At 28.2% G+C, this 13248-nt stretch overlaps 1 protein-coding gene and 1 long non-coding RNA gene across 6 annotated transcripts; one reads left to right on the top strand and one right to left on the bottom strand.

Moving 5' to 3' along the window:
* Nucleotides 1-4184: 4184 nt before the first annotated feature.
* On the bottom strand, nucleotides 4185-6699 carry LOC124954790. 5 transcript variants are annotated; one of them, XR_007102666.1, is made up of 6 exons: nucleotides 6560-6699; nucleotides 5963-6482; nucleotides 5428-5731; nucleotides 5086-5305; nucleotides 4871-4990; nucleotides 4185-4772 (listed from the first exon to the last, which is right to left on the bottom strand). It is a non-coding gene; the product is annotated as an uncharacterized LOC124954790 (long non-coding RNA). The 5 variants fall into 5 exon arrangements; XR_007102663.1 differs by having other exon boundaries at nucleotides 5564-5731; XR_007102665.1 differs by having other exon boundaries at nucleotides 5086-5731; nucleotides 5963-6200; nucleotides 6276-6482.
* A 2854-nt stretch (nucleotides 6700-9553) lies between these two features.
* LOC124954878 (piggyBac transposable element-derived protein 4-like) lies at nucleotides 9554-12161 on the top strand. Its single transcript, XM_047508471.1, has 2 exons — nucleotides 9554-10057; nucleotides 12081-12161. The coding sequence occupies exons 1-2, from the start codon at nucleotides 9602-9604 to the stop codon at nucleotides 12159-12161; spliced, it is 537 nt and encodes a 178-aa protein (XP_047364427.1). The 5' UTR covers nucleotides 9554-9601.
* Nucleotides 12162-13248: the final 1087 nt, after the last annotated feature.

Genomic DNA, 13248 nt, shown 5'->3' with positions numbered 1-13248 from the left:
AAATATCATTCTATATATCAATGCGTAATCGTAAATTAATGAAAGAAGACAATTCCTTAGAAGGGTCCTGTAGAAGTCATAAGACCGATGCGCGCTAAAATTCACTTCGTGATTTTAATTTGTAACGATATATTTCATGAAATTTAATAATTTATAATGATGTATTGAGATGAAAAGGTTGTGATATACGTGTTTCATTCTTGTGCTGGCTGCCTCCGAGTGAGATATGAACAGCGTTGCTACTAACTCTTGATTGTCTTAATACATTGCAAACGGGTTAAATATCAGCCACCTAAAGCCTGAATGCCGGCCCCACTTGCTTGTCTCTAAAAAATTCAAGTGAGAAAACGCAGAGAAAGGAAAGTAATGATGTTTATTGATTGTAAGCGTGTTAGGATAGTTCGTATATACATGTATATATAAAAATATTATATTAGTGGAATCTGGAATCAGCCTATGAAGATATAATTTCCGAATTTGGTTTTCCATTCTTCTGATAAATTGTAGAATTATCTTCTAATTAACTTATTAACGCAAATTCAATCAAATGAACGAAAAAGGCGTTGCATTCTGTTTATTGAATGAACTTCAATGCGACGATAATATCGTATCATTGATCATACAAAATGCGCAAAAAAGAAGATTCAATTTGAATGAAAACATTAAAAAAGTTATATAGACATTGAAGATGACTGAAATATGTAAAATAATGCAAAATGAACGATTATCAGTACAACTTGAACGAAAAATCAATAATTTATGTGATGCGGCAAAGTATCAATTGTTACATTCTTTCACTGGTTAACTTTATGTTCAATATGGAAGAAGAAAAACTATAAAGGATGCATTTTCGAATTTTTGTTCATTAATATAAAAATTTTAATTAAAATATATAAAAATATATAAGAATTTATAAATTAATGATAAAAGTTATCATGCAGAGACTTATCAATTAATTATTAATTATATTAAATCATATCAAATAATGAGGTCTTGGTGAATGGTTTCTCTCTTATAGACTTTGTACGTATTTATTTTAGCTACATATTATTTATTATTACGCACAAAATTCGCTATTATTAATAGAAATATAAAATATAAAAAATATTCAATAGAAGAATAAAAATTTAAAAATATATGAATATGCTTATAAAACTGAAAATTTTGTTATAATGTAACTATGTCCAGTATTACTATCTACGATTCTAGTTCTATAGTCTAGAAGCATTTTTTTATTACGACCAGTTTTAAACTGATAGCCGTCTGCGTACCATTAAGCCATAGCAACTAATAAGAAATTTGAGGTGATTTTCAAATCAAACAATGGACAAGTCTTCCAGAATGTTTTAATAGCAGTTTCATATAATTAATACGGGTAAAAGAATTAATAAAAATATATGATTTGTTTTTTAAATTCTTTATTCAAATTTTTCCATTTATTAATGTTATATTTGTTAACAATGCGCTCTGATCAATAAAAGAAGCTATCGAATAAAGCAATCAGAAGAAAAAATCACTTATGTCACGAACGAGAAAGAATGACAAGGAGAAAGAGAGAATGCTTGATAATAGGAAAAGGATAGTGAAAGAGAGAGAGAGAGAGAGAGAGAGAGAGAGAGAGAGAGAGAGAGAACGAAGATGTGCGTATCCAAGTATGTGGATTCCATTTGTTAGATAATCGACTGGAATTTTGAAAGATTTGGATGTACGTATTACGAGTGAAACATGTAATGCTATTTGTTACTTTTGTTCGTTTCATTTTATCAATTTTTTTTTATCATAAATATTCCTCCAAGGAAAAAGGAAAATTTTTGAAAATTAAAAAGTTTGAATTATATTCCCTATCGGTATTGTATTGTATCTTAATAAAATCAACTTTTTATTTTTCTAATATTTTAATAATTGACAATTTTTATTTAAAACCAGTAAATGGTTTATTTCGCAATATGTTGTGAAAGTACGCACTGTTTATGCCGCAATGCTTTCGTTATTACATTTTTTGAAATGGTAATAGAGTTGATTTTATATCGTTCCTGCGAACAAGCTCTATGATCTCAGAGATTGATGACATCAGAGATCAGTAAGTAAGATCAGAATGACTTGATTAGTACAATCAAAGAATTTATAGTTCATTGAAGTATAATAAATACAATAAATATCTCACGAAAAGATATAAATTTATATATGTTTAACGTGTAAATAAAAATACATTTTCTTAATAAACATTTATATAATAGTTTAAAAAAAGTCCTCAAAGTAATATGACGTAACAGTATATATGATATTAACATTGTGATAATTACTTTTTTGTATTTTTGTGAATAATTCTTTACAACAAATATACGTAAGAAAAAAGACATTGTATATGAATACTATCGTTTCTCTACGCTGTATATAATATAAAATTATAATAATGGAAATTGTTAATAATAATATTACTCTATTCATTTCCAAAATTCTTTTTACGATAAAAATAATGGTATTCGAACTTATTCGCTATTGTAGATATATGGTATTAGCTTTACTCATATCGAACTGTGCGTACACAAATATAATGATGCTATAATTTAAATACATTAGCTAATATAAATAATTCTGTTATTTACATCTAAAAAATATTGCGTATAAGTGACATTATTTATTAATTATTTAGTTCATCTCGTTCTAGTTCGATGAAAATTAAATTACGGAAAATAATCTATGTAATAATATTTAGACCAATCAAAAAGTAAGATCGAATATTCATGATACTTATAAAATTCAAAGTTCCTACTTTAAAGTAGATTGATTGATGAACAATCTTGTAGATAAGACAAAAAAATTTTAATTTATTTGAAGAAATAAGTAAAACTAGCTGCATGAATGAATTAATTAATTTTAATTAAAGACGCAATGTATAGAATTTTCATCCGATATGTAACAGTATTAGTTGCAAGAAAATATTGACAGTGATGTGAAATTTACGCACTATAAACGATAAATGATCTTTGGTAGTTATAAAATTTTAGTAATTTCCAACAAATTTATTACTACTTGACTAATGAGATCACAGAGAGCATATTTAATGCATCAGTATATTTTTGTCAATCTATGTTAATCATTACCCGACCTATATTTTTCTACATATATTTTTATTATTTTTAATAACAACGTTTATTAGAAATATATATATATATATATATATATATATATATATATATATATACACATATTATATATATAATGTGTGTGTGTGTGTGTATGCGTGTGCTATAAATAATATATACCGAAGAACTTTCAATTTGACATCGCTTTGAACAATCGATTTAGAAATGAATTTATCGAAATCAAGAATTGGACACAATTTGAATCACGTAAATTGACGGAAGTTAAAAAAAACTACATTTCCAAAAATATATCTGTCTAAAGAAATCTTTGTCATTTATTATTGTAAATATTTACATTTTACTATTCAAAATAAAACGATAATCATGTTATTACCTATCCATAAAAAAGAAATCTCATTTTTTATTTATTCATTACTTCTAACACCAACTAAAGAGATCGTTAAGAAGAAAACTGATGAATTAATAAAATGCTTCTGTAAGAATCATTTCGATTTTTCTTACATCAGTTATTTATATCGATTCGACGTATTACACGTTGTAATTCAACAAAATTATGCAATAATGAATCTTTGTCTACTTACTATTATAATAATATTGTTAACTTACGCATCCTTTTCCTTTCTCTCAAAAATTGCTGTGAAGACGATTTGCACAAGAAAACTATTACAAATCATAAACATCCAGGACGACTAATTTATCTCATTTTAATAATTTTATCGACGCGTTATATATTATATATTGTATTTACTAATCATTAATATGAAATACTTTTAATAACAGAAAAAGATCATACATAAGGACACAAAAACAAGAAAAAAAAACAAAATAATAAAAATGGAAAGATATAGGTCATCTTATGTAACCTACATACATACATAGAGTGTTCAAACGAAAAGTGTCCACCAGAATTATTATAAAATCTAATGACCTTTTCAAAAAACATCAGATCTGGTCAATATTGTCTTCGATAGGTCCTTATCATAAATCCATTTTTCTTTAGTTTAACTCCCCAAAGAAATGACAAACACCTCAAAAATCTTAAATGGCAAAAAGGGCCGAAAGGAAAATCATTTGAAATCAGAGTCGTATCATTTTCTTTATTTTAAGTCGATAGATATTGAAGAAATGCGATTTTAAGCTTCTGGTTGATAACAACTTTTATTTTATTAAATATTAAAAAGATTCAAATGTAATTAATAAAACTAGATCTTATTTTGTTCCTAACGACTGGACAAATCATACACGTTAAATTGAATCTTCAGCTGACTCTTTAATTCATACTTCCTTCAAACATTCGAGAATACAATCCGGCAATCATCTATTCGCTTACTTCTTTTAATTCGAAAAAAATAATTGTCGAATTCGGTGATGAAAATTTTCTCAGCGTTTAATGCTATAGACATTAGAATGATGGCTTACGTATTCAGTGATCGAACTTTTATTCATAACATGATAAATAATTAGTTAATGAAAAACCTAACAATAAATTTAATCACTTTTTCGTTCCAATCGTTCAATTTATCGCCAAATAAAAATCTCAAATAAGCCAATGCTTTGGTTTACGCTTCCTACTATCGTTATTATAGATATTATAGATATCTCCCGAACCTTCGATGATGCTGTAGCACGTGGACTTTTTGTTCTTTTCCATAAAAAGCTTGGAAACTGAAAATACAGAAACTTTAACTGATGGATCCCTAAGATGATTATTTTGTTTTTCAGATATCCACATATTTGCACTGCTCGACGATACATTTACTTACCGAAGCGTCTACCGCCAAGATGATCCATTGAATAGATAAACGTACGTGTGAGGATAGATTGCCATAGCAAGATTGATACAAGAACGTGGTTCATATCTTATCCTTCTTTCATCAACGATTCTACCACCATGACACAAACCAATTCAATTAGCAGAAAATATGTTCCGTATGATAGATGAAACAAAATTCCATGACAGTTAACCAACATAACTTACCATTGGTTTCCACACAATCTTCAGTGACATTCTCTTTAAGCATCATTTGTAATAAACTGCTTTTCTCCTCTTCTATGATTGTTATAAGGCTAAGCAAATTCGATAAATAAATTTACTCTGTCTTCATCTCTATGCTCTTCAATATTCTTTCAGATGATCCCGATGATCTCTTGGATAGTTTTCTTGCTTTTCTCAATCTTTGCGTACATAATGAATTTTTCTGTAGAGAATATAATGAATTTTTCGACAAGAAACCATCGACTAACTGACGAATACATATTATCGAATGGTATCCCTGAACCCTAAGATATTTTTCTTTTCTATTTTCATAAGAATAATAACCGTTCTTATTCAATGAAAATCCAGTAATCATGGAGGATTGAACAGTTTGTTGAGGCATGATCTTATCGTGGCGATATTCTTGTTGAGAACCAGCGAAAACAGAATCGAGATGAAGATACAGACTCCTGGTACATACCAATTGAAAGCCAGTCCAATCTATTGCACAATGGAATATTTCTTTGTTGCGTTCATTTCCTTAGCATAGTAATAATCCAATACATAATGATACATTTCTGGATCGACGTCATCATTTTTTATTCTTAAATGAAATAATAGATTGCTGAGCATCAATGATTGGCCAATTCTGAAACGTTGTACATTATATTAGTCATACATTGACATAATTTGAAAATAAAGAAAAAATACACTTTTGATGCAAATATTTCACTTAATAATAATAATAAAGTCATTATCATCTCATATTTTCTTATTAGGAATGAAAGAAAAAACTTGCGGTTTACAAAAACAATAACAGAATTATTTATTTGATGGAATATTTATTAAATTCTATTTTGCTTAGTGATAAACTATATACCAATGCTAGAATATTATCAATTAATAGGATACTTCTTTTAAAACATTTTGTCAATTCTCTGATTAACGATTGTGACTCAGATCCATTATTATTCTTTCTAGAAATCTTCTGGCCTTCCCACATTTTAACAATATGGTCTTCCAGACTTTATTTTGATCCTCTTTCAATGATAAATATAGTACATTCCCTTGTAAAATACTGCGTCATATCAAGTAAAAACGTCTTATTAAATGTCGATCTGAAATGAAATGTATTTTGGATATAATAATAGCTAATAAAAATAATTAAGAGTAAGTAGTACTATTAATAAAACCAATTAATTAGAACGAATAATATAATGGAAAGGTTCCAGTATCAGCTTCTTCAAGTTATTATGCTTTATTTTAAAAATAATTTAATTCGCTTTATTTCTTGATGCGTTAAAATCTTTCGATTAAACTCATATTTAGAGGTTAGTTTTTAATTTCTACAAACGAATATAATTTAATAAACTTTCAACGTGCTAATTTTGGTTTCAAGGCTGAAAATTTATTGAAAGATTCATTAAATGAATAATATAAATAATGCATAATATGACATATAAGAAACAATTAGTACCTTAAGTAAAGACTTTGTAAGAAAACGCTGTTCGACAAATATAAAAAGAAATACTAAGCTTAAAAACCTATCTCATCTATCTCAAGAGCGTGCGTGATTGCGGCGACAGGTATGGACAAAATATCAACTATAAGTAAAAGTGACGATGACTGTCCCCACCATGCACCATTATCCAATAATTGTATAAGCTTGCATTGGTCATAACATATCAATGGGTTTCGTTTGAGTAGATTAGGTAATGTTAGTTAAAAATGTGTCCTCACATTTTTCAGTCTCTTATATGTAGATCTTTTTTACATAGTCGTAGAGGTCTCGCAGTGATCCGAATTAGATACGATGTTGATACACATTTGTTTCAAAATTGCATAAAGAATAATAAATATAATTAATACATATAATAACTAGTATATAAATATACGATAAAAAATAAGATTTTGTGGAATATTTTGTCAAAAATAATTAGCGAAGACTTATATATTATATTATTTTAATATACATTAAAACATGGATTCATTTTCGCACTACTTATGAGCGTTATCTTTTCACGTGATTTCCCTTTCACGGTTATTCCACTATATACTATTTCAACTGTTACTTCTATTGCTGCTACTACTACTACTGATTATATGATAATAATAAAAATATTACATACATTATTTTATATTATAATAGTAAAAGCACTGATAACACGTAGCTACTTGAAAATACTTGATTGAACGTCCTAAGCATGTTGTGCTCTTAAAATATTTGCCGAATTACGAATCGGAAGAAAACAAACTTTATGGGAATAAACAATTTCGGACGGAGAACACACATAATAAATATAAATATATTCTTTTATTTTTTTTTTATTTTTATTATTATATTTTTATATTATGTATTATTATGATAATAATAGTAGTAGTAATAGTAATGATACAAAGACAGAAAAATCCATAAAAAATAGCGCTGAGAGATAAACCCCGTAGATAATGTGGAAACGAACTCGTACTTTGATCTTTTATCTATTATTATTATTATTATTATTATTATTATTATTATTATTATTATTATTATTATTATTATTATTATTATTATTGTTGTTATTGTTGTTGTTATTGTTGTTATTGTTATTGTTATTGTTATTGTTATTGTTATTGTTATTGTTATTGTTATTGTTATTGTTATTGTTATTGTTATTGTTATTGGAAAATCAATTAACAAATGTATATATTTTATATGCATTAGTCACTAAACAAAATACTAATGCTATTGCGTCCTATTCAACATAAATCATATATTACTCACATCAACTATCAGTGTGGAAAATAAATATAAGATATTGGATAGTAACGTTCTATTAAAGTATCAAATAAAAAAAATCAAAGAATAAATTAGTCGATTATTTTCTTTTACATCGATACAACAAAAAAAGAAAAAGAAACAACGGTATCATTCAGCCTCAGAGATCTACGATTTCAGAATTACTAATCTAGATGTTTGTCAACGTACTACATATTGCTTATAAAAACTCTTCGTTTTTAGTTTATAAAATATAAAAGGAACTACAAAATTTTCTAAAATTTAACAATATTTTACAAATTCAGATCCATTGACATGAACGATTGGACACGCATTTTCTTATTTTCGCTCTAAAATCACTTGTTCAAAGTTCATGAAAATGTCCGTTGTTTCTCCATGAGAACATCGTAAAACGCATCTCTTAGTGTTCAGAAAATCTTAATATTATCAGTTTACGCAAACAAATAAGCGAGCAATCGTTTACTAAACCGAAACAAATAATTCCATTGTAGATATGAAAATCAGTAGTGCAGACACGAACTTTTTCTCTTTTGCCGCAGATTTCACAGGGATGACAGTGTACAAAATTTTTTCTTTGCAAAAAATGCCAAAAACAACAATTGAACAATGAGAACAAGCATACTTCTTAATCAAAGACCCATTTTGGAAATGAAGGTTTAATCTAGGACCCCACTGTTTGAAATTTTTGAAAAAGCTTCATATTTCTGCATAAATTATTTTCGAAAAAAGATCATTTTTTTCAAAGAAAGTTTCAAGCTTTTTCAAAAATTCGGAAAAGTGAGTTCTATCTTAAACCTTCTCCTTTAAAATGAAACCTTGTTTATCAAATTCGTTCAAGAAATATGTCTGTTCTTATTGTTGGCGTAAACCATTGTAAAACTAGGGATAATGAACGTTCTTACAGAAACGAAATAATTAATTATTTAACCCTCTATGGACTCGTGTAACTTTCATTTTAATTTATTGAGATTTTACCAAATAATTATAGCTTTTTTCATGAGATGGCGCATAAATCTTAATTCTATAACGTTGTCAAGACAACCAATATAATATTTATGATCGTTGCTAGGCTCATCAACCTGAAATAACAAAGTAAATGTGCAAACTGTCCGCAATAAATATAAGAGAAACCATTTGATCGAATTGATATTATTTGTGCTTCTGTCAGTGATTACGAAACTAAAAATAGTGCACATAATAGCTCTGGGTTCGTATATCAATAACAACCTATTTGTTTGCATTTCAATATTCAATTTGTTACTGTTTTTCTAATTCAGTTTTGTAACTTTGAGGTCACAGTGGGCTATTATGGCAGATTTCGGTACATTTAGAATAAAGCTTGTGCTTTCTCCTGTTTTCAGATTTATAGATTATATACCCAAAATATGAATACAAAATCACATAGAAATAACAGAGGAATTACAATTAGATGCATTAGCGGTAATAGGTCCGATGATTCCTTATTAGTTTCCGAGTCCGATGAGGATGTAATAGTATTTCCTCGACGACGAATAAATGTTATTGATAGTGATGAAGAATTTAGTACTCAATCTTCGTTAGATGAGGAAGATGCAGTACCACAAAAAATTGTTTGGCAACCACTATCCTAGACTAATAATAATAGTTGAACTGAATTAGAAAAATTAGGCATTTAGAGTGTTGCAACTGTGCAGTCAAACCGACTAAAAAACTGTGAGTTTTTGTCCGATAAAGTCATGAAAACTAAGGGCCGAGGAAGTTATGAGATACTTTCTACGTTTATTAACAGTCACCATAAATGCGGTAAAGTGGTACGACAATAAGGCCGTTCATTTGATGAGCACGTTTTGCGAAGTTGAACTAGTAAACATAGTGAAAAGGTGGGACAAAAAAATAAACAGAATGATCGATGTACAACGACCAAATATAGTAAAAACATACAACCAACACATGGATGGAGTAGATTTGGTTGATTCGTTGATAGCGTTGTATCGAATAAACATTCGATCAAAGAAGTGGCATCACCGCATTATGTTTCACCTCTTAAATTTGACGGTGGTCAATGCTTGGCTCTTATATAAGCGAGATTGCTCATCGCATTCTGTAAACCCCGACCGTCAGTATAATTTATTGAAATTTAAAACTGTCATTGCATCTTGTTTATGTCAGGAACACAAAGGAACCCAGAAGAAAAGGGGGCGTCCTACTTCAAATGAGGTATATAAACAATTGCAAAATAAAAGAAAAAGAGACCAAATACAATACTGTAGAAGACGTGTGAAAAGATGAAGTGGTACATCGGCCAATTTTTTCGGATAACAGAGGACGTTGCAAAAAGCCCGGATGTAAAGGAGCTCCGAAAATTAAATGTTCCAAATTAGTAATAATTTTTGTGATTTACAAACACTCCACTTACACAGTACAACTCTTACTATCCTCGTGTCTTAATAGAAAGTGAGGACGGAAGATGACAACGAGGAATATTTATATAATACGCAGTACGGACTATGCTCATGTGATCAGAGCTTACATAAGAAAATTCTAATTCGATTAGGCGAGAGGAAATAGGAGGGGATCCAAAAATGAATTATCTCTTCCTTATCGCGTCCTCTTACTTTTACAAAAAATGCTATAACTGAACATCGTTTTATAAACCGATTGTTAATTAATTCTTCATTAGAATGGAGAATATGTCATAAATTATACGAATATGTTATGAAAATCATCTTTTCTGTTAGCTTGATATTTGAATATATATTTCTACTTTAATTTCTAATTTTGGTGTAATAAACAGTAATTATAATGTTCATTATGAAAAAAGCAATTATTTCTTATTTTCATTCATAAATATATTTTTTATATATATAATTATAACATTGATTTTGGAAATAATAACAATATATATGAAAAACTATATATAATAATTACATGTAGAATTAGGAAAATATCATCACTGGTCACGGTAGGAGAAATGCAACGTACCTTTAAAAAATTATTTTTTAATTACACATTCAATGCCGTACAGTTTAACGGTGAACAATTCTCAATTTATTTATATCGCAATGGACCACACAAACTTTTATCTGTTCATTCGCTCGACACTCGATGATATTGCCGAAGTAAAACAATTTTCTCGCACTCATGTCTAGTGTTTTATATATTATGTAATCGCGCTTTTCTCTCTTTCATTTATAGCTTCTTTTCTCTCGTTCATTATAGCTTTCTGTCATACACATGTACATTTTTTCAAAGTACGGAACAACGAACTTCTTCTAATCCAAGACCGCTTGGAAGTCACACGTGAACTAATACTCATTGTGATCGCTATCATAGTTTATATTTATTTCTTATATTTATATTTATATATTATACAAATTATATACTATAAATTGTAGAAGCCGCATGTACCATGGATTTTATATTCTAAAGTCAATAAATCGCAATGCTATAAATGAAGATAATAATTTCCACTTTATTAATAAGTTATATCATTAAAATAAATCAGTTAGTAATAGTTGAAAAAATTCTGATAAAAATAAATGTTATGTTAAAGCCGGCTAGATCTGTAAGACCAAAATTTGGAAAAAGAATTAAATTGTATAATATATATAAATGTAATAAATATATAATTAACATATTATGTTCTTATACATAATAAATTCCGTACGTGATGGCAGATCTATAGCAGATATAAATTATTAATCGTACAATCTAGGAACTGTAAAAAAAAACTGTCTCATGCTATTTTATATAAAAAATTCATGCAATTTTATATAATAAGTAATCAAACGATAAAAACCTTGATGATCATTCTTACTGTTAATTTCTAAATTCTTATAAATTAGTTTTTTTAGAAATTAGTAAATGTTTATAGATTTTCTTGTACATGCTCGATATTTAATAATATTAACCCTTTCTCTACGTATAACATGTCGTCGGGCAATGTATTAATTTTCTTTTAATAAGATTTGAAATATTGGAATGAATGAAGTGTAACAATGTAAACGATCATTTGTGAAAACAGCAATACATGCATTCAGTTCGTACTGATACTTTAACTATACACTACTACATTCGACCCTACCACGATTAGCGATAAATTTATATTATAATGTTTCAATCAAGACCATTTTTTAAAAATTATACGGTCCACAAAATTATTTCATGTTCGTTATGACCGATACAATAGAATTCGTCTGTAAAAACAAATTACGTCTTGTTTATATATTTTACCTTTTAGCAACCAATTAGAGAAATCGTTAAGAAAAAACCTAATAAATTAATGAGGTATTCCTATAAGAAAGTACGCAACATCATATAAATCTAATTGCTCAGTCGAAGAATGGAAAAGAGTGCGAGCAAGAGGAAAAGAGAGGAAGATAGTGATGATGATGAAGTGATAGAGGGAGATGGAGAGACTGATAGAGAGAAAGAGAAAGGGAGAGAGGGAGTACGATGTGAAGCAGGAAAAAGAGACAAAAGGTGGGATATTTATACGCGATTATTAGATCACAATTCACATCATATAATTTTCTCATGATCATCGGTTATGTGTTGTATCTATTACATTTTAAGCCTTAGTAGAACTAAATAAAAATAAATGGTTACTTGTTATTCTTATACTTGTTATTTTATGCATTCTCTTTCTCTCTCTTTCATACACACTTTCTAAGAAAAATCTGCAGAGGAGATCATACGAAAATGCAGTTCGACCGTATTTTTATCTACAAAGTTAAACGAAACGAAAAATATTGAACCGAAATGTTAACATTCGATCCAGATGGATTTCAAATCGTCGAAGGTAATTGATGGAATTTCTTAGCATTCAGTCAAGGAGAAAGAAATTACACAGGTAATTGCACATTTTTACAGATTATTGAAATTACATCTCAAAAAGTTATAGAACAGAATGTATTTAATTCTGATTCTACTTTATAGATCAAAGATTGACATCGCTGGAAATGAAAGCACTAATTGTTACTTCGCAAAGAAGATTTATCGATCTAAAATAGATCGACCAGTAACAATCGAAAAAATTGGAATAGAAACAAATGTTAGCTTGAAACCAACAAAACCTGTAAAATTAATATTCGAAAAAAGACACTAATTAAGATTATTTTACATTTTTTGGGAAAAATAACCCATATTGTCTATTGTATACACTATGATGTATATGTTGCATTTACATACTGTATTATATTTTATTCACAAATAAAAAGCTTTTTAAAAAATTTGGGAAAGCAAGATCCTAGATTAAACTTTTTTCCTTGAAGTGAAATCTCCTTCATCAAAATCAAAATCAATCAAAAATTATGCCTGTTCTTAATCACGTCCTCATAGGCCGAGTTCCCTTTGAATAGAGATAACAACCCGTTGTTATATATTGAATTCTCTAGGAATTTAAAAAA

The sequence above is a fragment of the Vespa velutina genome, chromosome 16 (genome assembly GCF_912470025.1).
Source record: "Vespa velutina chromosome 16, iVesVel2.1, whole genome shotgun sequence".
NCBI classification, from domain to species: Eukaryota; Metazoa; Arthropoda; class Insecta; order Hymenoptera; family Vespidae; genus Vespa; species Vespa velutina.
This window is presented reverse-complemented; position numbering and strand designations above follow the sequence as displayed.